This window comes from Malaclemys terrapin, chromosome 11, assembly GCF_027887155.1.
Source record: "Malaclemys terrapin pileata isolate rMalTer1 chromosome 11, rMalTer1.hap1, whole genome shotgun sequence".
Taxonomy (NCBI): domain Eukaryota; kingdom Metazoa; phylum Chordata; order Testudines; family Emydidae; genus Malaclemys; species Malaclemys terrapin.
In genome coordinates, this window is record NC_071515.1 from 8196646 (window position 1) to 8222806 (window position 26161).

Here is a 26161-nt window from a genome sequence, read left to right on the forward strand (position 1 = left end):
AGGCCCATGTGGAAGGGAGTGAGATGTGGTTAGCTGGAAAGCTGGGGCTGCAGAAAAAAGAACCAACACACCACTAAGCCTTGGGCTATTGTGTTCTGACTGACTCAGGGACCAACTTGTCTCACGGCTACTGTGATCATTTGGACAGTGCTATAGACTGTGGATCATTATCACAACCCTGCCCTTTCACTCTTTCTTCTGCCCTCCTCTCTGCAGACTCCTCTGTTTGGGATGTGGGCATGCTCCTGAGAATGACAGGCTAGTTCAGCTTCTGGAAGTCTGCCCTTTCCGGGGGAGAGAAGCCAGCCTGTTTCCCTTGCAAAGGAGGAATTGCTTCCCTGCTCTGGTTCAGTGTTGCCACCCAAACCACCTTAACTAGAAGCAGGAAGCAGAGAGCCATGGCCCTCACCAATCAGATCCAGGGAGGGTGGGACAGTGTGCAGCTCACACAGTGTTCCCAGGCCAGGCCAGGGAAATGAAATGCCAGCTTCAGCCTGTGTGTGGTTTCTGTGCCAGGGGCAGCTCAGCGTAGGGAGTGCCCTGTGGAGCCCCAGAGGGGGTGCCAGGGAGTGGCTGGGGGGCTGCAGTGTAGAAAAGTAGGCCAGATGGCTGAAGCAAGCTACCCCAACAGTCCTGGTTCCCTGCAAAGAGAAACGGGGGCTGGCCTGGAAGCCCAGAGCAGTAACAGTCACGGTGCCACCCTCGGTGCCACAGATGGAAATGCAGGTAACGTAAGGAAAGCCAAGCCAGGAGCATCAGCAGAGGGACTGTCTCAAGCCGCAGCATCCCTTCTTTTCTGCGGTGCTGCCTGGGGGGTGGAGGGGGGGGCTGTTCTTTACAAGGCTCTGCTTCCCTGGCAATGAACTTGGGGGGGGGAGGGAACTGGAGTGCCCCCTGGTCTTTTTCTGGGGGCAGGGTGGTGCGGTGGGGGTGGGAGGCTGGGGACAGGGAGCTGCATTCTCTCACTGTAAGCGAGGGGATGTTCAGGAACCCTGGCCATTCAGGGGGCTCTGGGATTTGTGTAGGGTTTTCCAGAGGGACGTGTGAGCAGCGCCACAAAAGGGACTTTGCAAACCCCGTGGTTTGTTTCTCTGTTCTGCTCCCATGCAGTTGTCATTCTCTTAAGGAAGTACAAGTCCACATAGCTGGGTGAGAAGCAGGTGGTTTATGCCTCTAGTCCAGTGTGCGCGGGTGTGATCTCTGTGTGTGCATGGATATGAAATAGTGCTTAATTTGTAATGAAAGAGGTGCCAGGGTTTAAACCATTTTTTTACATTCAGAACAGATGTAGCAAGCCCAGAGGTGCCGGGGCTATGAGCTGCCACACCCAGAGGTGCAGGGGCTATGAACTGTCAGGCCTAAAGGTGCCGGGGCTCAGCCCTGGCAAGCCCTGGCACAAATGAAGCACTGATATTAAATCACTCTGTTGTTTTCCCTTATTGAGCTGCCATTTGAAGCTGACCAGTTGCCTCTCCAATTAAATGTCCTTAGCGTCTGCAGCTCTCTCCCCAAGGGCTGGTTGGCCACCTGATTAAAGCTACCTCATGTAACAGTCATGCTTTTCTAACATGGAGAGATACTCGGCTATCATCAGAGCCCTGATACCGTTGTCCATCTCACATGTTTATTGTATGCTTGCTACAAAGTGCATCACACAGTGCTAGAAGCTGGGAATGGGCGACAGGGGATGGATCACTTGATGATTCCCTGTTCAGTTCATTCCCTTTGAAGCACCTGGCACTGGCCACTGTCGGAAGACAGGATACTGGGCTAGATGGACCATTGGTCTGACCCAGTATGGCTGTTCTTATGTTCACATGTATTTGAAAAATACAGGCTGAGCCACCTCAAGTTGCATTTCCAAGTGCTCAGCAGCACCCACAACTGGGGCCAAGCTGTCAAAAGAGCCCAGCAGCTCCCATTTACCCACCAGATTTTCCAAAGTGCTCAGCACCCAGCGACTGCCCTTGTGACACCTTTGGCCGCATTTCTCAGGAGACCGCGGCACCCGGTGCACTGAGCTGTTGGCAAAAACTGACCGTATACATTGCTGCCTAAACAGGAGCCGCGCTCTTCTGAAAAATCTGGTGTACGTGACAGCGCAGCATGGAACAGCTATGCCCGGAATGTCATGGCAAGATTAGCTACCTGTGTTGCTGCGCCATACTTCAGGTTACAGCTAGATGTTTCTCTTTTAGTTTTTCTGGCGATAATATTTAGTGACAAGTGAACCACAGATGTTTCAGAGAACTCCCCAGTGCTTTGGCTGCTTCAGCTAAACCAATGATGCGACCCTCCCGAGTCTGCTAAATTGCTCTACAAATCTTGGGAGAACGGCATCTTGCAGCATCATTGGGTACTTTACACTTCCAGTCCTTGCTGGAGCTAGGATGTGTAGCGTTTGTGAGGACAAAACACCAACCTTTTAGTGGCATATTTTTGGCTTGGGCCAAGGTTTGTTTCAGTTGTGGGCAGAGGGTTAGGCCAATTCTTGTTGATTCCAAACCTTTTCACCCATTCTTAGTGACCAGCCTGGCCGGTTGCATCATGTGTTGACAGTGATGGTTGCTGTTCATGCCTGCTCACTGTGAGCCTTGTTCGGGAGGGCTTTGGAGGGGCAAGTGTATCACAGCACCGCTTGTTTCTGGAGCGGGGCGGTGAGTTGGGCACTTGGCACAGACGTGCTGACGAAAGCAGGAATCGCTGTGGGAGGGACAGCTGGGAGGCTTAGATGGCCGGGTGAAAGGTCAGGGGGAAATCAGGAGGGTGTGATGGCGGGGAGGGGGAAGGGCATGGTTTGGCCTCTGGGGTAGGTGACCAGAAGCTCAGGAAAAGCAGGAATCTTTTGGTTTTCCAGTGATTTGAGCTTCCATTTGGCTTTCCAAACCCAGGGACTTTCCCAGGATGCTCTGGTCTCCTAGAGCTGTAACACAGCAGCGCAGACAGCTGCCACCCTGGCTCGCCCAGCTGCCCATGGCACCACTTCTCCACTCACCTGGCCTTCCTAACTCGGCAGCAAAGAGCTGACTCCTCTTCAGGCCCTTGGCATCTCCCCCTCTCCTGGCAGGAAAAGGGCTGGGTGGGCAGGCCCAGGGGAGGGAGGGGAAGAGAAATGGGAGTGGGACGAGGGTGAAGGGGAGAGGGAAGGGAGGAGGAGTGGACAGATGACACCACCAGGGAAATGGGAAGGAGAAAACAATACACGGCAAATCCCAGAGCTGGGGGCCAGTGCAGAGAGACGCTTATTCCTAGCACGGCAGAGCCTGAAGGCCCCAGCCATGGGTGTGCCCCATTGTGCTGGGTACTGGATGCGCCCAGAATATCCCTGCCCTACACACTAGTCCCCTCCCTCATTCCTGCTGTGCCAGTGCTCCTGTCAACGTGGGGCACTGCCCAGTTGCATTGCCTCTCCCCAGAAGACAGCCCCATTCATGCCCCTAGAGCCCGGCTGGCTCTGGCTAGTGAAGCCTCTAGCATTCAGTGTCTACCGTGTGCATAGGTAGCTGCTGTATGTCACTCAGATCCTCACACTGCCAGGGACAAGCAAGTGTAACCCACCAGGGAGAATATTACAAAGCTCCCCATAGGCCGCACCACAGAAGACGGGAGATTTTATAGCCCCAAGTTAGCACCCTAGCTCCGGACAGCTCAAGCTGTCGCAAGTTCTGCTTTGAGTTCCCCGATTGGCTCCCCGGTGCATTGGCCAAGGTAGCAGCCATGGAGTAGGTGTTGAATCCAGGCGTCTCCAGGATTAACACAGCGACCCTCTCTCCAGCGCAGGTCGCAATCTGAAGGAGTGGCTGAGGGAGCAGTTCTGCGACCACCCCCTCGAGCACTGCGAAGACACGAGGCTGCACAATGCTGCCTATGTCGGGGACCTGGACACACTCCGGAGCTTGCTGCAGGAGGAGAGCTTCCAAAGGTGACCCTCACTTCCCCTGCCGCAATCCCGACATGCCCCTCGCGGCCGGGTATTGAGAACACCCGCTACTCGGTGACGCTTGGACGGGGAGTCTGACGCAAGCTTCCTTTTGGCAGGGTCTGGGATAGAGAGAAATGGGGCCGGATCCCTAGCAGTGTAAATCAGCACAGACACATTGCCTTCAGTAGAGCCATGCTGACTTACACCAGCTGGGCATCTGGCCCATCATACTGCCAGCGGACGCTGCAGCTCTTAACCTACCCAATGTCACCTGGCATACTTCCGAGTGGTTTTCGGTTCTCACACTGTCTGCAGGTCTTGGTTTGTTAATAGAGCATGTGCAATGTGGCCTGTCACACCCTCGCAGCTGGGCCAAAGCCTGTCCCTCCTGTCTGAGCCGAAGGGGTTGTTGGGAGGGATGAGAGAGCTGTGGTATTCTCTTGGCTTCTCAGCGGCGGCTGTTGTCCGGTTTGCCACCTGTGGGAGTGTTTTCCTTGGTGGGGATGCTGCATAGACATCATTGGCTTGTTCCGTGTACGGCTGGTCACGAGATGGCCATGGCCATGAGTGGGCCTCAGATGGTTCAGAGGCCAGGCTGGGGTGAACAGGCTTAGAAAAAATCTAATACCCCCCCGCCACTCTCACCTGCCTTGTCCATCCTCAGCAAGCTGGTTCTGAAACGGTGAAGAACTTATGCAGTGGAGGGCCCAGAACGGCCCCTCTGCCACTTCCTGCCTAGTAACAGATCTTGTGTAGAAAGTGGGGGAGTGAAGCCTGAGGTCAGATCTCCCCCTCCAGTGTCAGGCCTTCTCCGAAGGGGGGGTGACAGGAAATCTGCTCCCCAATGCTAGCAGGCACTGGTGTCTTCAGGGATGTGGGTCTGGCACATTTCCTACACCCGACAGTTCACAGATTGATCAGCTGACTTGGCCCGCTTCCCTGGGTCAGCAGATACCCTTATCCCAGCACTAGGCACCACTGAGTCCCTCATTCCTTTAACTCATGAAGGGTATCTTTGAATGTACAGCTCCAGAGGCCACCGTCGGACACTCCTGGGAATGCAGTGGGGAAGGGAAGCTGACTGCCTCTTCCTGTGTTTCCCAGTAATCAGCAGTTCCCATGGGGCACAGTGAGCTGAGCACTTCCTCAGCTTTAACTGAGCAGCGTGGCAGGACCCAGCGGGCTCTTTGTATTGCTGGTTAGAGGCTGCTCGGGTAACATCTAATCCCACACCAAGCAAATTTCAACTGAGTAACGTACAGTTATAAATAGCCAACCTCTGCTTGTGAATTCGCTTCACCTCAGCCTGGAAATAAAATAATGGGAAAATAGAAGTCTACGTGTAATGGCAAAACCATGCAGAGGGGATTACAATCACATAGAAAACTGAAACGCCCTATGTTAAAAATTTGGCCCAGCCTAGGTCTGTGTCCATTGGGATATTTAATTAATTTTCCTGCATTGTTGAGTAAACTGCAGAATCACAACACTCGTCTGAAATTGCCCTTTCAGCAAGAGTCAGAATGAGCCAGCCCTTCTGAGAATGAGCTGCTTTGTCCCTAGCACATTTCCGGGGCATTCCTTTTGTCACTCGGCCCACCGAGTTTGATAAAGTTTCCACCTGTCACCTATTTGTGCCCATCAGCCTCACTTGATTATTCTTTATATTCCAGCTGGGCTTAGAGGCCCTGTTGTGCCAGGCACCATGCAAACCCCTATCGAGAGAAACTCCTGCCCTTGAAGAATTTACAGTATAAACTGATAACCTGGATTAAGGATGATGTGTGGGGGCGGGGGGGGGGGTGGGGGGGATGAAGTGCTATTGCCCCATTGCACAGATGCGAGCACTGACGCCTGGAGTGGTGAAGTGACTCACTTAAGCAGCGGGAGAGGCAGAACTGAGAACACCCAGGTCATGGGCTGCGCTGCCTGCCCATTGAGGACATTGCTGTATCCGTGCTCTGAGGCCTAGCCTAGGCCAGAAAAGTTTTGCTGGGATAGCTCTATGGTTTATGCAGCGTCCCTTTTCTGGGATCACTTATACCACTTCAGTGAATGAAATAGGCACTTTTATGCCAGGATAACTGTGTCTACAGTAGGGCTTTTGCCTGTAAAGAACAGTTGCAAAAAACCAGTCCCTAAGTGACATGAGAAGGATTAAAGGGTTGGAAAACATGCTTGATAGCGATACACTCAAGGAGCTCAATCTATTTAGCTTCATTAAGGGGCGACTTGATCACATTCTCTAAGGACCCATGAGGGGAACAAGTATTTGATAATGGGCTCTTCAATTTCGCAGGCAAAAGTATAGTCTGGTCCAACGGCTGGAAGGTGAAGCTAAGACAAATTCAGACTAGAAATAAGGTGCATAGTTTTAACAGGCAGGGTAATGAAGCATTAGAACAACTTACCAATGGGCATGGGGGATGCTCCATCACTGGTGATTTTTAAATCAAGATTGGATGTTGTTCTAAAAGCTCTGCCCTAGTTCATCCAGGCAAGTCCTGTGTCTGTGTTATGCAGGAGATCAGATGAGATGATCACAGTTGTCCCTTCTGGCCTTGGAATCTTTGCATCCATGACACGGCTGTACAAGCAAACATTTCTCGGGGAGACCTGGCATCAGTCACTAACTCTTCCCGGCCTTCCTCCTCACCCCTTCTCTCTCCCTTGCTCTTCTGGCACAGTCACAGGGTCCTTGTTGCAGCTCACAGCCCGGTGTGTGCTCGGCACACTCTCGCTTCTTGTCTGTGATAAAACCTACTTAGGCTATGATGGTGCTAGCAAAGCTGGTTTGTAAATGACAGCTTTGCTAGTGGAATCGCATTTCGGTTTCACCCTTGAACATAGAATATCGCACTGCAAGCAGACATGCAACATCCTCTTTGTCAAAACAGATCTTTGCTCTTTCTTCGGGCCGGAGGGTGCTCTTGTGGTTAAAATGCTAAATCGGGACCCCGGTGATCTATCTTCAGCTCCCAGCTCTGCACTGTCTGCCCATTTCGCCATTCTGTGCCTCACCTCCCCATCAGTATAACAAGGTTAATAATCCTTCGTCTACTTTAGGTTGTAAGTTCCCTGGGCCAATGGCAGTCCCTTGTTATGTGTACCTACAGCACGCAGTGCCATAGGGCCCTGATATTGGTGGGCACTTCTCTGTGCTAACATAATAAAGGTACTAGATGAGGCTTCAAGAGACAAGGGCATACGCCATACCTCTGGCTTACCCGCTATGTTCCTTTGGGGTCTGGGGGGAGGCAGGGCTGTATCCCGGCAGAAGCCATGCGCATTGACAGATAACTCTGCTCTGTTGTCCCCTCACTCAGCCGAATCAACGAGAAGTCCGTGTGGTGCTGCGGCTGGCTGCCCTGCACCCCGCTGCGCATCGCTGCCACCGCCGGCCATGGCAACTGCGTGGATTTCCTCCTCCAGAAAGGGGCGGAGATTGATTTGGTGGATGTGAAGGGGCAGACAGCCCTCTACGTGGCCGTGGTGAACGGGCACCTGGAGTGCGCCCAAATCTTGCTGGAAGCTGGCGCAGACCCCAATGGGAGCCGTCACCATCGCAGCACCCCTGTGTACCACACCTCCCGCGTGGGCAGGGCTGACATCCTTAGAGAGCTAATAAGGCAAGTATAGTCGGTCCCCTTATCTTCCCAGCTCAAGGTCAGTCTGTGGGGTGCCATAGATTTGATACAGCATCCAGAGCCAGGGAGGAAAGAGAGTGTCCTGTATGTCTCCTAACCTCCCTTGGCCCTTCCTTTTCCCCTGGCTCCTTCCCCTCACAATAAACCCTCTCTGGAATGGGTTACCTAGGGAGGTGATGGAATCTCCTTCCTTAGAGGTTTGTAAGGTCAGGCTTGACAAATCCCTGGCTGGGATGATTTAGTTGGGGATTGGTCCTGCTTTAAGCAGGGGGTTGGACTAGATGACCTCCTGAGGTTCCTTCCAACCCTGATATTCTATGATCTATGATTCTCTCCTCTACCCTCACAAACTCTCCTTTAGTCCTGCCTTCTGTCTCCCTCCCCCCATTTCTCTTCAAACTCATGGAGTGCACAGATGGCGCACTCCCCTCATCTGCTCCATGGCAGGTCCTTCCAGTCCAGCTTCCAACATCTCCCCTCCGGTGCAACTGCTCTCACTTGGTTGTTCCCCTCTTCGGATCCCTCCGCCACCTCCCCATCTGTCATCACATTACATTGAAACCCGATCTCCCCCCCTTCAAAGTGCTGCCCCTCCCTTCTTAGGCTTGCCACAGGCCTCCAGCTCCACCAGTGGTTCGGTCACACACCTGGGACCCAGGAGACCCTTAGTTCAAGTCCCGCCTGTGTCTGAGAAGGGATTTCAACAGGAGATTTGAACTGAATGCTCAGAGCAGATGTGCAGCTGAGAACCCCAAGCAGTTTCCAACAGAATGCTGTTTTGACTTCTAATTTGTGACCAGCTCTAATGCAAAGTGTTGCTACAGAAAGTTACAAAGCAGCAGATCAGCTGAGAAATTAGGTGCCTACAACTATTTTGGTGGAGAGCTTGAAGTTTCTTTTGTAAGGTCAATAAAACCAAAATAAATCCCGGGCAAAGACTTCTGGTCAATGTGCAAAGCACTTCAATAAGATACGACATTAAAGGATAAGAATGATGGATGATGATCTTTGATTTCTCTATACAATCCTTGTTTTATGTTCCTAGAAATTGTTCGCAATGCCTGAGGACCAAACTGGCCACAACCAGGTGCCCACATTTAGGCTCCTAAACCTGTATTTAGATACCTGGATAAGTGGCCTGATTCTCAAAGGAGCCCCCTGGAGCTCCCACAAACTTTAATGGGATTGTAGGTGCTCATCATTTATGAAAATCAGGCTGTTTATTGAAATGACTTGGGATCTGTCATCACCACAGAGTTAAGTGGGGTGAGCAGCACCAGGGTTGGCCTCGCCTGGATGTGAGCAGCCACACCCGACTTACTGGGTCTTCACTGGTGCTGCTCTCCTCGTGAGCGTAACTAGGATTTCTGGGACGTGGCCCATGGTTCTTTGTGCTGTTGTCACCTGAGCTGCTTTGATTCTTTCCCAGTGAATTGTGAGAGAACTTTTTTCTATTCTTCTGGGTATACAAAAGGAATTGTGGGAAGGCATTGGAGGACTGTCAGCACTCCCGTGACTTAGCCTGCGTCCTCACTGCAAAGTGGGTGGGATACAAACCCAAGGGAAAGCCTCACTTAATTTGGCTTTAGCCTATAGTCTCAGAACAAGACAGCTAGTCTTTGCTTAAAGCACCACCAGTTAGCTGGGAGGGGTCTGTATGTGTCAGGAAAGAGGGATTGGGGCAATCCCAAAGTAAAAGCCCAAGTTAACTCTGCAGCAAAGGTGGATTTGGGAGCCCAGCTTTTTGAAAATCATGGTCCTAGCTCGTTATGGGCCCACCAAGTCACAGGGGCATAGGATTAGACCTATGGATCATCTTGTCCAGTATCCTGGCTCAGGAGTGGCTAGTCACAGCTGCTTCCAAGCAAGGTCAAGAAACCCTAGAGTAGGCTGCTTTGGGAGAACACCCCTGTGAAGTTTCTTCCTACCCCCAGCACTTAGAGGTTGGCTTAAACCCTCAAGCAGGGTTGATAGCCTCTGAATGCGCTTTGTACTGGGCCTTGTAAACTTGAATGTTCTCCTCTGTTGCATGTATACACGTCAGTATGAACCCACTAGCTACATTCCTAAGAATCTCCCCCAGTATATTTGCTAGCACAGTACAAAACATAGCAAATGGTATTTCAGCACGTGGAGTTGATGTATTGATTTATATGTCTGCCTCCAAAGATGCCTTGCCAGCAATATTAAAAGCATGATTCTGGAAAACTTTCAGGATTAAAAATTAACTGGAGTTTGTCCAATATCTTTTTATTAGGCAATGTTTCTCCCAAAGCTGCTAAGTTAATACCAAATTGTCATATTGCCCAAAATTTTCAAGTATCTTGGAATAGGGATTTAATAGATCTATTCAGAATTGCTTACTTTAAAATACAATCCTGACTTACGGAGCTCTGTAGAAGGTTAAAAATATTGATCTAAGTTACTCTTTCCTTGACAGAGTAAATGTAATAAAATTACATTTTTTTACCCAGATGTAATTATACATTTCCATATTCTTCAAAAAACCCTATTCCCAGTTAATTATCAGTAAATGAGTGTCTTCCTGTTAACATACAAACTCCACAGTTGCTATTGATTCTGTTGGATTTGGTTTATTAAATCATATGATAGCACAATTACAATTTCTGAAATCCTGTGACCTGCTACAATTGCTGGACCAGAATACCAGGCAAAAAGCAGGAACTGATAGGACATTATATGTAAATTTTATCAACTATCAATGTAGCTATGGAATGGTAATCCATTTTATAGTAAGACTGGTGGAAATATTTACAATTATATGACTGTAATCTAGATTACTTTCCTAACAGCCTGTTACATAATCATCTTGTGATGGGATATTGCATCATACTTTTAGTCTAATTGAGGGCAGAGCCAGGATATTAAGAGATATATATTCTGCTTATTCCATTAAGGGCAGTGTAAAACTGACAAAGTCATGGGGAATTGTAGCAATACTTACAAACTTTTAAAAAGTTTGACTGATTTTGTTTTAAAAAGCATAACTTAGCAGAGCTGGTCAGGAAATGGCTTTTTTCATGAAAAAAACTGCCCTCCCCAAAGGGTGACCAGATGTCCCGATTTTATAGGGACAGTCCTGATATTTGGGGATTTTTCTTTTATAGGCTCCTATTATCCCTCCACCCCCTGTCCCGATTTTTCACACTTGCTGTCTGATCACACTAGGTGCATTATGGGAGTCACTGGCCATGGTGCATTGTGGAGATGTAGTCTGGCAGGGAATCCGGCCCATAGAAGAAAATGGGGCATGAGAAAACCGAACTTCAGCTGCAATGAGGCACTGTGGCAGCAAATCCAAATAGAAATATTTCCAAGTTTGATTTTTCAGCCATTTGGGTTTTGATGAAAAAATCAAACAATTCTGTGGAACGCAGAGATTTTTTGCAAAAAAATTTCATTTAATTGAAAACCCAATTTTCTGCTGAGAAGCAGTTTCAAGAGAGAATTTTTGACCAGCTAGTTGCAAAGGAAACTAGGCCTTACTCATGGGAGGAGTCCCATTGCTTGGCTCCAAGCCTTTGCCATTTTCCTAGAAACCCGATTTAAATGAAAACTTTCTAGGACAAAACCATTATATGCAGTATGGCCTCAATTCAGCACAGAACGTTGAAAACCTCTTTGAGAGGGGAACAGTTCTTCAGAGAGCTGCTGTTCCCTGGCTACTTTCTCCTTTCTCTTAGCTTAAGCCTTGGCTAAGTAAAGCTGAACTGTTGGGTTGTGACTATGGAGGAGACGGAGACCACTTTGCCGTGTGTGTTTGGGGGAAGTTACCATGTAACGTCCTGTCTTCTCCACTCATGCCCACAGCCACCTCTCATTCATCCTCTGAGGGCTCAGTCTCTGTGCCGTGCCGTGAAGAGGAGCGCAGATAAATATGCACAAAGTGCCAAATTCAGCACTTGGATGTGCTTGAATGGCCCCTGATCTTGCAACTAGTTCTGCACATGCTTGACTTTAGTGGGACTATTCATATCTTCAGAGTTAAGGCACATGAATAAGCATTTGCAGTAACATGGCCAGAAACCCACTGATTTCAGTGAGAGCTTCATAAAGATCTAGACGGAATTTGGCCCAGAATGTTTTAATAACCGGAAAGAGGAATCCTACAATATCCAGGAAAGCAGAAAAGCCTCATTCTCTGAATGCTCGGATTACAAACCCAAGCGAGTTATTCCTGATTGGAAGAGCATTATATTACTCTGAAGGGAAAGCACGACACTTCTACTCTATCCAGAATCCATCCTTGGCTGTTGCAAAGGAGCAATTAAAAATGGCTAAAAGAGGCTGGATCGTTCTTCCCCCATCCTGATTTATTAACATTTACGGTATGTAAAATAGGTGCAATCGCAGCATTTCGGAAGCATGTGCTCTGTACTGGATGGGTACAATACTGTATATATCAAACATGGCTATTATTATTTTTCAGTCAAATGCGGTATTACAGTGTTTCAAATTAAATATTTTTAAAGGGAGCAAATATTCTGTGTGCTATTCTTATTCTCCAGCAGTCTTTTCCAAAAAGGGAAAAAAACCCTCATATTTTCTGTTCATTCAGTGTTTGATCCACTCAGTTGCACATGCTACACATGTAAAATGTATAGTTCCATGCCTTGTACAATCAAAGTAGCATCTATAGCATAACAACATAGATTCTAAACATTTAGGGTGAGATTTTCAAAAGCACTCTATATCGGATTATCTGATCTCTTTGAAGTCCATTGAATTCAATGAGTGCAGAGCTAGACCAAAGCAGAACGCTTTTGAGAATCAGCCCCTTAAATTGTATTGTGTTGTTCCATTGTACCTAGAGGTGGGTGAAAGTTTTTGGACAAAACCTTCTTTTGCTGAAAAATGCAGATTTGAGACATTTTGCGAATTTGTGTCAAATTCACCATATTTTTTGGTCAAAAACAAACAGGAAAAAAAGTCAGAAACAATTGAAATGTTCTGACATTTCTAAACAAATCATTTTGATTCAAAACGACTTCTTATTTTGAATTGTACATCTATTTTATTTTAAAAAGGGTTAAAAACAAACTACACAAAAGATTTTTTAATTATTATTATTTGGTTTGCTGAAAAATTGAAAACATTTCAGCAAAATGATCTTTTAACATTTTTTTGCATGTGTAGCTAGTGAACTGAAAAATCAGTTATTTGTATAGCTCTAACTGTAACCCCTCGGTGAATGGATTCTACAGTTCCCACTCTGTTCCTGGTCCACAGTATATGCGTCTGTTACAGCCCTCCCGAGAAAGTGTTGGTAGTTTAGCTCATGCAATAGCAGCTTGTGCCTTTGGCTCTGAAGATCCATGGTTCATCTCTGGTGCATTGGCCAAGATGGCAGCTGTCAAACCATAATAAAAAAAACCAACTACCTGAATATATGTTAAAAGTGATCTATAATGCCATATCTCATAATATTTAATTCTAGGGTAGTACAATTGTCAGGGGATGGCTGGCTGACTGACATAATTATTTTATATGTTCCCAATTTGCTACAGGCTTGGAATTTGGTACATCTATTTAGCATAAACTGCTGAGGACAGGGGAAAACTCCTGCATTTGACATTATCATTGGATTTCCACTATTTGAGTTCCCATTGAAGTGAGAATCTTGAAATTTGTTACACTCCTCTATTTAGCACAGATTTGTGTTTCAGTTTCCTTCATTGTTTGCAACAGTTGGAGCGATTGCGCTAACACATTAACTACTCATCTCCTCCTGGGTGGGGAAGTTGTTTTAGTGCCTATCCGGCACCCCTTCATTGAGGAGCTGAGTTATTTACACATCCCCTAGCCAAACCATTAAGGGTGGATTTTATACACTGGTCACTCAGGGCAGAGTATTTAGCCTCACAAAGACAATGCTCAGCACAGCTGTTATGACGGGGAGAGGAAAGTGCCTCTAAGTCACATCTCTGCTTTCCTGGGGACCAACAACCACCGGAGTGGCCATAGCCACCACTGGGCTAGTTGTGGACTGGACAGCACAGCATACACTGTGCTCACCTCCCCAATGCAGTCTGCCACTCTATGTCGGGGAGAGAAGGGGCAGCAGTAGGGTGTCTTGGCAGGCGATCCAGAATGCTCCAACTTTCAGGAGCCTAAATTTACCCCTGTGGAATGTGAGCCTGTAATTTAAGTCAATGTTTAACACCATCTGGTTTGTCCCTGCAATTCATGAATTCTTCACAGGGCTGTTTAGGTAGTGGGCCATATTCTGGCCTCTACTGCTGCTGCTTTGTGCTGCTTGGGTGTCAAGAAAACCCTTGTGCGTGGGAAGGGGGTAAAGCTGTCAGAGCCATTTCTAGTCCAGCCACTCTCGCAAGGAGTCTCTCAGTTCCCACTTGTACAGTTGGGATAATCACACTGTCCCTTCCCCCCGCCCCATATGGAGTGTTAGGCTAAGTGCACAGATACTATGAGGCTGGCAGCCAGCAAAGTATCCTAGATGTATGCCCTGGATGACTAGTGGTGGTGGGGCTCTCCTGCCTTCTCAGTGATTTCCAGCTTCTCCACGCACCTGAGCTGCAGTCGTATTATTGCTTTCAAGCATTTCCCTCTGGAGGCCCCGTGCGCTTGCACCCGCCTGCCTCTGTACCAAGATAGCTTTTGTTTTTTCACGCTCAGGTATGGCGCTGATGTGGACGTTAACCACCACTTGCCCTCGCGGGTCCCCAGCCCCGCCTCTCGCCCGCTCACTTCCTTGGTGGTCTGCCCTCTGTACATCAGCGCTGCCTATCACAACCTCCAGTGCTTCAAGCTGCTGCTCCAGGCTGGAGCCAACCCCGATTTTAACTGCTGCGGCCCCGTCAACATCCAGGGCTTCTCCAGGGGCTCCCCGGTCTGCGTGATGGATGCTGTCTTGAGACACGGCTGCGAGCCAGCCTTCGTCAACCTCTTGATTGACTTTGGAGCCAACTTGAACCTGGTGAAGGCAGAGGCCCTGGGTGCCGAATCGACTGGAAGAGTCAAAGTCAACCCAGAAGCCATGCAGGTGTTCAAAGAAGCCAGGAGTAAGTGGCTGGCGAGTCCTCAGCATTGACTTGCTAGTGCTGCCAAGAGAGAAGCACAGCAAACGGTTTCCCTTTGGCTGTGGTGTTTGTAGCTAGGGCTGACTGAGGCAGTTCAGAGCCCTAGACACACTCCACACTCCTTACCCCACCCCTATGTCATGGCTCTGCCACTGGAGCATGGCGCCAGCCCTCCTTGGGCTGGCAGCAAGTTTCAGAGGTAAGATCAACAGGGCAGTCTGCACCTCTTGGGGCTCTTGTTTCAGGTTGTCTGCTAATTCAGGCAGGCCTCAGTTACACTCAAGTGATGTTTCCAGCTTGATTGAGTCCAACAGGGCTAGAACTTAACTTTGAAAACATCAGAGCTGAGATTCTGATCCCATTTTCCAAGTCCTGGTGCCGGAGTCCTAGGCCTGAACCTATAGTACCTATCTGGCCCTGAATATATGGGCCAGCTGGCCTAGTGTCACTAGCTGCAGCATGCTGGCTGGGAAGCAAAGCAGCAGAGGAACAGTGGTGGCAAGAGGCGGGAGCAGGGGTGGGAGGAGCAAACGTGTGGCCATGGGGGAAGTGCTGAAGACAGGGTCCTCTTGAAAAGTAGGAACTAAAGAGTTAAGGAAGAAATGAGAGGAACCCCCCAGGCTGCACCTTGTTGGAGTTTGGCTTTTTAGCATTGGAAAGACCCCAGGTGCTTGTGAGGATCCTGGATTCAGGCTCTGAGAAAGCTTTTCAGGTCTGTACATTCCTCCCCATAAACCACACTTGAAGCTGAGCCGCCCACATGGGAGAGATTAGAATAACAGCTCCCTGCCCGGTGTGATGTCCATCCAACTCCTGCTTAGCAGGCAGTGCACCCTGCACATCTCATGTGAAATAGAGGGGCCAGGGAAGGGGAGTAGGTTTGCAGGGCATCATTGCGGAAAGGTCGTGAGAAGAGGTCCCAGCTGTACCCAGTGTTAATTGTTTTTATGTGCCGGGGGATGCTTAATTCAAAAAGAAAATGTGTGTAACTTTGAGCATGCAGGGGAGCTGGAGATTTCCCCTAGTAAACAGAGAACCAGGTGTAAATTGGCGTAGCTCCCCTGACTTCACTGGAGTCGTGCCACTTTATTGCTTTTGAGGGTCTGATCCAGAGGCCTTAGTGTCAGACACACTCCTGCCTGCCCTGGGTACTGAGCTTTTGCAGAGTGCATTGTCTGATCCTTGCAAGAATCAACTGTGAATTTCTATTCTGGTATAGGACAAGGGCATGGGGAGGGAGCCAATCCCCAGGGGTGTAAATCAGCATAGCTCCATTGAAGTTGTTAGCGCTATGGCAATTTACACCAGAGGGAGATCTGTCCCAGTGCAATTTACATCTGCTCTTTTATTCCTTTCTCTCTTCCCCTTTGTTATTTTGATTGCAGGCTGCCCCAGGAGCTTATTGTCTTTGTGCCGTGTGGCCCTGCGGAGGATACTTGGCAAATACCATCTGCATCTGATACATACTCTTCCAGTCCCAGACCCTATCAAACAATTTTTACTTCACAAACAGAGCTAGAATGCAATCAGCTGCTTTGGGGACAGTTTGCTGTAAGAAATGAGTGAGCTGATGAAAACAGGTGCCAATCGCCCCTCCTCCCCCAGTGCTGTTTTGAAATATATCCTATGGTTATTTGCATAAGGTTATTTGTTATAACACTACCTCTGTTGTTGCTACTTGTAACTTGTCTTGGGTTTTAGCAACACTATTGTATGTTGAAGTTGTACCTACTCAATTGGTGGGCTTTTATCTGCCTATAAAATGCCTGACCTTATCAATAATGGGCATGTTCAGTTCCATTAGTTTCTCATGCTTCAGCAGTCCTTACTCCCTTGAGGAGCTGACAATTGCTACTGTGCATATGGCAAGTGGATGTGTTTTCACCTGCTGTACGTCTCATTCTGGGGCAATGCATTGGGTTTCTTGTCTGGTGCCGTGTGTTCCCTGGAGAATATGAAATTGCTTGTGTGTGCCTAGCTGCTGCAAAGTAGCAGCAGAGTCCCAAGCCACATCACTTGGCTTTTGTTGTTTAGAAATTCCGAGCTGGGACTACTAAAAGGCTAGGAAATAGCCAACTGGTCTGAGCAACTGCAGGTGTCCTCAAAACACTCTCAGGTGTGATATGGTGTCCTAACCTACCTGCTACCAAAATATATATAGGTCAAGGTGGGCTACCAGACAAATAGGTCTCCAATTACATGAGTGCCTGGGAGTGGACCAACTATAGCAATCACTGCCATGGCATGAAGGGGAAAACCCATAAGAAAGAAGAAAAGCATGTGGTTTCTTAATGGGGCTGTGGAGAAAGCACATAGTAGCCTGGTCTGCCCTCACCATGGCAGTGTGGCTTAGCAGGCAGGACGCTTGGCTATGAGCTGTGAAGGTGTCAGTCTGAGATTCTGCTCAGATGCTCTATTCCACTCCTTCGTGAATGTGGTGCCGCTCAGCCTTCTAATAAGCTAACATTTCTAATGTCCATGGGCCACCGAAAAACTCCCATGGCACGTCTCAAAAAGACAATGTTCTGCTGAACAGCCCCATGCGCGGTAATGCTGGTTGAAATATCCGAGGACAAATGGGAGCTGCTATTCGGCGAATAACTTGGTAAATGTATCTGTAGTGTCCTTACACTACCGGTAATTAACTCCATGCTTGTAAATTGCTGTGGGGTTACACTATGCAGGAAACTCCACCAAACCAAATACTAGTCTGCTTTCATTGCTTAGAAACACGCTGCCCCCGCTAAAATGTTATCAGTGTTCCAACAACCATGTAGGCAGTTATTGATGGGGAGGCATCGGCAGTTTGCAAAGCATGGCACACGCATATAGACATTACTACCACCCTTCCCTGCCCATCCTGTGTTGGCATCATTGTCAGATAAAATGTTCCCCAATCATCAGGTGTTTCCTACTTCTGCTGTGGACAGGACAATTTCTTGGGGTGTCTGGATGACTGAGCTGCTTGGTTTTATCTTGAATAAAGACTTAGTAACACTGCACCCAACAGAAGAATGCTGGGCAGCTCTGCCAAGGCGCCCTTGGTTTCTAGTGTCTCCATTTATTATTGTTTATGTGGCAGTAATGACTAGCAGGCGCCAATCACAGACCGGGGCCCCACTGTACTAGGCCCAATACAATCAGAACAAGAGACTCCCTGTCCCAAGGAGACCACCTAGAGTGCTTTCCTCTCCTATGCTCTGCATAGGGACGCTTTAAAAACAGATAGGTGGGCCCTGTCCCATTGAACCCTGCAGTATGTGTTCTGCAGTGCTCCCAGCAGCAGAGTGTCAAGGTTTGCAATGAGGCGGTCCCACAGCTGGAGAGAAGTTCCCCCTCCCTTTTACTCATGTATTTAGCTGTTGATTTCTATATACTATATTTATGTATATGCTTTGGATGAGATGCTGTGCTGCACCTGTGAGGGCACAGCACCAAACTTGCAGTCCAAAGGGAGGGGAAGCTATGGTCGCTTTTGTGCCCTCCTAATCCTGGGCTGTTGCAGGGGCTGCGGGAGGCCTGGTGTAATGTAGTCAGTCCCAGGAGACTAAATTACAGCAGTCTTGCAGGCTCCAGCATTATACAGTGAATTGCCTGGAAATTGGTGCACACGCCATCCTTCGCAACACCTCCCTCTGCACACCCACTACACCAGGAGTTTTGAGGGGTCCTTGAAATGTAGCCTTGAGGCCGTCTTCTGCAGTGCCTGTGCCAGAGAAAGCCGCCCCTGGGTGGTTACAATGCTTTTACTCTGATCCAGCCCTTTTACCCAGTGTAAAGGGGCTGAGGAGACCATTCTTTGTCTTGAGTGCCTGTGGAGAGTTGACGGAGAAGCATGAAAGGCAGAGAGAGGCAGAGAGAGGCATAGGTCTCAGTGCTAATTTAAATAATGTTCCTTCTCCATAGCTAGTCCAGTAATTGATGCAGATCAGTTGCTCAACAACTACTCACTGCCACTTCTCATCAGCCAGGATCTAGAATCGTAGGACTGGAAGGGACCTCGAGAGGTCATCTAGTCCAGTCCCCCGCACTCATGGCAGGCCTAAGTGTTATCTAGACCAGGGGTTCTCAAACTTTTTCTCTCTGAGGCCTCCCCAACATGCTATAAAAACTCCACAGACCACCTCTGCCACACCAACTGCTTTTCTGCATATAAAAGCCAGGGCCAGCATTAGGGGGTAGCAAGCAGGGCAAATTACCCGGGGTCCCACACAACATGGGGACCTGCAAAGCTAAGTTACTCAGGCTTTAGCTTCAGCCTAGGCTTGAGCCCAATGCAGTGGGGCTTCAGCTTTCTGCCCTGGGCCCCAGCAAATCTAATGCCAGCCCTGCTTGGCGGCCCCCGAGGGGGCCCCAGATACCTGGTTGAGAACCACTGATCTAGACCATCCTGACAGGTGTTTGTCCAACCTGCTCTTATAAATCTCCAATGACGGAGATTCCACCACCTCCCTAGACAATTTATTCCAGTGCTTAACCACCCTGACAGGAAGTTTTTCCTAATGTCCAACCTAAACTGCCCTTGCTGCAATTTAAACCCATTGCTTCTTGTCCTATCCTCAGCAGTTAAGAACAACAATTTTTCTCCCTCCTCCTCGTAACCACCTTCTATGTACTTGAAAATTATTATCATCTCCCCTCTCAGTCTTCTCTTCTCCAAACCCAATTTTTTCAATCTTCCCTCACAGGTAATATTTTCTAGACCTTTAATCATTTTTGTTGCTCTTCTCTGGACTTTTTCCAATTTGTTCACATCTTTCCTGAAATGTGGTGCCCAGAACTGGATACAGGTGAGGCCTTATCAGCATAGAGTAGAGCAGAAGAATTACTTCTCTTACAACACTCCTGCTAATACATCCCAGAATATTGTTTTCTTTTTTTGCAACAGTGTTACACTGTTGACTCATATTTAGCATGTGATCCACGCTAAGGCTATGATTTAGTCACTGGTATTTTTAGTAAAAGTCACGGACAGGTCACGGGCAATAAAAAAGTCACCGACAGTGACCTGCCTGTGACTTTTACTAAAAATGCCAGTGACTAAATCTTAGGTGCTGGGGGTGAGGCGAGGGGGGAATGCTCCAGCAGACACTGTTGCTGGGGGGGGTGTGCTCTGGCGGATGCTGATGTTCCTAGGGTGGGACGGTGACCAGTAGCTCCGCTGCTGCTGCTCCGAGCAGGGGGTCCTGTGGCCACTGCTACTCCTCCGGGCGGGAAAGGCCTGGGGTGCTGCTGCTGCTGCTCCTGGACTGCTGCTCCGGGGCCGCTCCAGGGACCAGTTACCTGGGGCCACCAGAGCAGCGGCCAGTGCAGGTGGCCCCAGGGCCGCCGCAGCTGCAGGAGTCACGTGACTTTCCGTGACCTCTGTGAAAGACTTGCAGCCTTAACTTTGCCCATCAGATCCCTTTTCGCAGTACTGCTTCCTAAGCAGTCATTTCCCAATTTTGTATGTGTGCCACTGATTGTTCCTTCCTAAGTGGAGTACTTTGTATTTGTCCTTTTGAATTTCATCCTATGAATGTTTGTGTTCAAATTTGGTAAGCAATGCTGGATATTCTTACTGCTCCGCATTAACGGTTCATTCCGGCGAGGAGGTAGATTATAAGAAAGGGGAACAATGGACAGAGATTTCTGTTGATTAGATTTTGGTGAATTTTGGGTGGTTTTAGTGATGAGTAGGTTCTCAGACACCAGAGCGATGAGTGTTTAAAAAAACATAGATAGGGAGGGAGGAAATGCGGGAAAGTGGATGGATAGACAGAAACATGCTTTTGCAAAGTTAGAGCAGTGACAACCTGTATTGTAGATTCTTTAGATCAGATATTTGATTTCAGATTAGCAGCCATGCAGACTGGCCTAAGGTGGCAGTAGATAGTACATATATAAAGATGGCTTCCTGCATTGCCTACGCTCGCTGTTTCTTTGCAAACAAATATCTGAGTATGTGAGATGAAAAGGAAAAACAAATTTCTGTTAATTAGATTTTGGTGAATTTTGGGTGGTTTTAGTGATGAGTAGGTTCTCAGACACCAGAGTGATGAGTGTTTAAAAAAACATAGATGGGGGGGAGGAAATGAGGGAAAGCGGATGGATAGACAGAAACATGCTTTTGCAAAGTTAGAGCAGTGACAACCTGTATTGTAGATTCTTTAGGTTCTTTAGGCTCCATTCCTTGGAAGCCTCCGCAGCAGATTGGGAGATCCCAATAGAATGCTGGGAATGGGTGACTGGGGATGGATCACTTGATGATTACCTGTTCTGTTCATTCCCTCTGGGGCACTTGGCATTGGCCACTGTCGGAAGACAGGATACTGGGCTAGATGGACCTTGGTCTGACCCAGTATGGCCGTTCTTATGTTCTTATGTAGAAGCCTATTTGCACTTTTAGGCACTTAAATCCCTTTAAAAACGTGGCCCCAAAGTCTCAGAAGGAGATGTTGGAAGAAGGGTCTGAGATGGAACATCATTATGATATAGAAAGAACAAAAACCAAAAACAGCCCTAAATTCAATTGTGATATAACTTAGTAGAGCTGAGTTAGGGTTGAATTTGGCCCACAACTGAAATGATCGGATAGCTAAGATGGTTGATGATGGCTGGATGTTTAATCAGATACAGCAATTGAACTTACTTGTTGTAGAGTGTGATTAAATCTGAGCCCAGTGTGCCTTTGATAGCATAATTAGTGCTAAGACATATTGCCCTTCTAAGTCATACAGCACCATGTTATTGTATCTCATGATTTCCTTTCTAACAGGTCAGTAGTTGAGCCATTGACCAGTGTGTACTCAGCTAAAACAGTAACACACAACATGTTTGTGAGCAATCCAATAAGGGTGCACTACTAGCTTATACAATTTTAACCACACAAACCCTCACATCTACTCTCTCCTCTGAAACATTACTTGTATCCATAAAAACAAAACATCAAGCAGTGTCCTCCTCCCATACAATATTTAGGTGTAAGGACCAATAAGATGTTCAGTGTGTGCAAGACACATTGGCCTCACATTGCTTACAAAATTCTCTCCCTGGTAACTTGACCTACCAGTTCTGACTGCTAAAAAGGACAACCTGGATTATGGGTGAGATGTGATCAGATCTTACCTATATTTCTCTCTCTAAAGAAAGTCTGAACTTGAAGGCCCTGATACCGCAAACACTTGGGTCTATGCTTAATTTGATGCATGAGTAGTTCCATTGAAACCAAACATGTTTAAAGTTAACCAGGTGTTTGCAGGATCAAAACTAAAATGTGCAGGAGGCATTTCTGGCTTGCGTAGCTGAAGGCGCCCAATTCCCATTGGAAGTCAGAGACTCTTGCCTCTCTGAAAATGCCAATCTTTCTCATCTTTCCTCGTGGAGAGACCGCCAGATAAGAGCTGAAGTCAATGGGACTGCTCATGTTCAGAATGTTAAGCACAACCGTGTTTGCAGGATAGGTGCCAAAGTGTTTTCCCGTGGAGGTTTGCTACCAAGAGTGCCAAACCTTGATTAAAAGTGCAGTGTTAAGCATACGTATGGCCTGGAGTTTTTAGAGGAAATTATTGAGTCATGAATTGAAAAAGTGACAACCAGGGGTCAATGATATTCTCAGCCTGTGGCGTCAGGTGTTAGATCTACCTGCTGACTTTTTTTTTCCCAACCAAAGGAACAATAATTTTCCATTATGAAATCTGAGTAATAATATGTATACACTATGCTCCCATTTACTCCAAACCCTATTATCCAAACCTCTGGATTATCCAAATCCCTTCCTTTCCCCCCTGCATGAGATACATGCTGGGGGACAAGGAATGGGTTTGGATAATAGAACAGAACCCCCTGGCAAGGACTGTGAGGAGGAGGAGCAGCTCTTGGCCATGGAGAAGGCCACCTCCCTGCTGAATGGCTGCTGCCCTCTGGATTATCCGAGCTCCCAATTACCCGAATAAAATCTGTGTCCCCCATGTTATTCAGCTAATTGGGAGCGTGGTGTTTATTGTATAGCTATATTACAGTATATTTCTATATAACTATATATAGAGATTTTTGCCTTAACTCATATTTTACTATTTTCTCATAAGTAGAAAAATACCTCTTTTGCAAAGGCATTTGTTCCATGGAGTCCTACAATAATGGCTGAATACTCATAACAAACACGTATCTTCTGCGCCACCCAGAAATCATTCTAGGTGGGAAATCAAACAGCCCGACAGTATATATTGCATATATAGAAGCATGCATATTATGTATCAATTAGTGTGTGTCGTGTGGCATTGCTATAAATGCAGCTTGTGATACGGTAATGAGATTGGAAAATTGGCTAATCATTTTGAACAGCCATTAAAAAAAGAAAATTATTTCATCTTTCTTTGTTTTCTTCTTTACTTTGCTGCCTTGTCTGGATTTTGCTGTTGATAAATGCCGTCTGGGATGTTGTCCCCAAGTGTGCCTCTCCATCACTTCCAAAAACAATAGTAAGCCTGGGTCCAAGTCATTTCACCATAGTCTAAGTTGGGTCAACTATTTCCAATTCCATTTTGAAACCCTCTTGTGCAGGGAGGGATATTTTGGAATGGAAATAATTGCTTCCAGCTGAAAGTGGCTGTACCCACTCTCCAACTCAAATAGGAATGTGGCAGGAATCTCTGAAAGGGGTTGTAGTACCTTCTTTAACCCCTTCTTTTCAGTGACTGCAATAAGAACACACAGATGCTCCATGAAATTCCTGCAGGTGCTGCTCAGTGTTTTTGCTGCTTTTTCCAAGGACAAACTACTGCTTCTAAAGAGAGTCAGGTTGGAACGGGAAGCTGACAGGAGACATCTGCGGTGAAACTTGGGGACGTGGCAGCCAAATAAAGATGTTTAAAAGAAAAAGGCCATCTCACAGCATGCTCATTTATGAACCAAACGGTGACACCACACCCCCGAGAAGGTGCTGGCACTGGGTATTGAACTTTGGACTTCCAGTTCTAAAAATCACAAGTCTCTACTGCCTGAACTAAAAACTGTTCAGCTGCCTCACACACTTCTGTTCTAAACACTAGAGGGGGAAAGAGAGCTGAGCTGTTTAAGCCTGGATTACAGAAGCTAATAGTGAGAAAGTGCACCGCCTCACCAGGTCACCCACAACCCTGGGTCGTTTCACATGCAGCAGGCTCAAGCCAGACTAAACTGGGTGGGGGATGGAAGCTAGTGACAGGCAAGTGCAGAGGGCTGAATAAGCCTCCAACCTTCAGCTCTTCACTAAAGACATACACAAGCCTTGTCAGGTTTTGTCTCCCTGTCTTCTCTGGAACCCTATGCCCTGTCTCCCTGTGCTGGCTAGATCACAGAGAGAGATTTATGAGTCTGCTAAAGTCTTTGCACTACAGTGCCTGGTTCTCATGCTTTTAGACCCAGAGGTCCCAGGGTTACAGCTGCGCCTCCTCCCTCCTCCTCTGAAATAACCGCAATAGAGCAGTCCCTATCTTCTGACCCATCCGAAGCAGAGACTCCTGGTACCCAAGTTGTTCTCTTTGAACCTCTAACAAAACCCTGCTCCATTCCCCAACAAGACTGATGTTACGCCCATTTGGTGAGGTCTTAGCAGTTCTACCTGCAGGTAGATGCTTGACTCATAGCTTGCATGTAGGCCTTCTTCAGTTCAAAGGTGCCCCATGCTGCAGTGCATAGTTCTTGATGCCAGAAGCAGCAGGCCAGAACTTCTGAGACCTCTCTGCATCTATGGATTGTATGGGAATTCAGGATTGATAAGATACTGGAGCGGGGGGTAGGGCAGGTCTGGGAGAGGGATGTTATCTCTGAACTGAGCTTATTTATGGATAGGATGAGCTAAGGTTGCAACCATCTTCCGTCGATAATACTGCATGGCTCTTTGTCCCCACTTAGTGGCTAGCCCATGTATAGAAGTTGATGAGTCTGCTATGGCCTTTGAGCGATGAAAGTTTGGGTTCTCTAACTCAGACAGTAGCAACAGGTGCTTTTAGATCCTGGGGTTCGGTCCTGGCAGACAATCCCAGCTGGGGTTTTAAAACCCTGTTTTAGCACTCCCTAACTTTAGCTTAGAAAATTGATTTGGCCTGGCATTTGCCAGAATTTACTGTGAAGGCAAAGGAGAGTGTTTCTACTACACTTGAAGAAATTTATCAAACTGATTTTGAGTTAGCTAATTTAAAAAAAAATTGTGATTTGAAATTTGGACTTATGTCTAACATTTGTTTGTCTCCTTTCCACTCAGAAATGGCCTGTGACTTCCCCTTCATACTTTCCAGACAGTAACGTCTGTGGAAAAACTTGTGCATTGGATATAGAGGAAAAGAGATTATAATAAAACAAAATTATTAACCGTTTTTGTTGAAGATTGGTTGGGGCTCAGTTCCATTCCCACTGGTGTCAATGAAAATTGTGTGCCCTTGAGCTTAGTGAGGATAAAATCAGTCACAGAATGTCTATATTACAGGTTGGAAAGAACATGAGATCGTGTGGCAAAGGCTGTGAGGGTGGGGGCAGTTTCCCTACTCAAGGCTACAAGAATCCTGCTAATATAAGGCTGATTTTGAACACCTATGTTGGAAAAGAGACATTGCAATACTTGAGCAGCCCAGCAACTAGTTCATCCAGTCTGTACCCACGTGAAATCTGCTGACTGTCAGTTTCACTGACTGTCGCATTTCTCTGGTATCATGAGAAAGGGGAAATAGAAATTTTTGATCTACTTCCTCTTTCCCATTCATAATGTTATATACCTTTATCATGCCCTCTCTAGTTTCAAAAACTAAACAGACCAAACCTTTTGAAAAAAGCAACAGAGGGTCCTGTGGCACCTTTAAGACTAACAGAAGTATTGGGAGCATAAGCTTTCGTGGGTAAGAACCTCACTTCTTCAGATGCAAGTAATGGAAATTTCCAGAGGCAGGTATAAATCAGAATGGAGATAACGAGGTTAGTTCAATCAGGGAGGGTGAGGTGCTCTGCTAGCAGTTGAGGTGTGAACACCAAGGGAGGAGAAACTGCTTCTGTAGTTGGATAGCCATTCACAGTCTTTGTTTAATCCTGATCTGATGGTGTCAAATTTGCAAATGAACTGGAGCTCAGCAGTTTCTCTTTGGAGTCTGGTCCTGAATCAACAGAGCCAGACGGGTACCCAGAAACCTCCTGCTACAAGACAGGCCCAAAAAAGAAACCAACAGAACTCCACTGGCCATCACCTACAGTCCTCAGCTTAAGCCTCTCCAATGCATCATCAGTGATCTACAACCCATTCTGGACAATGATCCCTCACTTTCACAGACCTTGGGAGGCAGGCCAGTCCTCGCCCACAGACAACCCACCAACCTTAAGCATATTCTCACCAGCAACCACGCACCGCACCATAACAACTCTAACTCAGGAACCAACCGATGCAACAAACCTCGATGCCAACTCTGCCCACATATCTATACCAGCAACACCATCACAGGACCTAACCAGATCAGCTACAACATCACCGGCTCATTCACCTGCACATCCACCAATGTTATATATGCCATCATATGCCAGCAATGCCC

At 47.4% G+C, this 26161-nt stretch overlaps 1 protein-coding gene across 2 annotated transcripts; it reads left to right on the plus strand.

Annotated features, from left to right (window-relative positions):
- The first annotated feature begins 421 nt into the window (after positions 1-421).
- On the plus strand, positions 422-23052 carry ASB1 (ankyrin repeat and SOCS box containing 1). Of its 2 annotated transcripts, XM_054044351.1 has the most exons (5): positions 422-726; positions 3781-3922; positions 7249-7551; positions 14227-14612; positions 16016-23052. In XM_054044351.1, the coding sequence occupies exons 1-5, from the start codon at positions 606-608 to the stop codon at positions 16147-16149; spliced, it is 1086 nt and encodes a 361-aa protein (XP_053900326.1). In that variant the 5' UTR covers positions 422-605; the 3' UTR covers positions 16150-23052. The 2 variants fall into 2 exon arrangements, with proteins under 2 accessions (XP_053900326.1, XP_053900327.1); XM_054044352.1 differs by lacking the exon at positions 7249-7551.
- The last annotated feature ends 3109 nt before the right edge of the window (positions 23053-26161 follow it).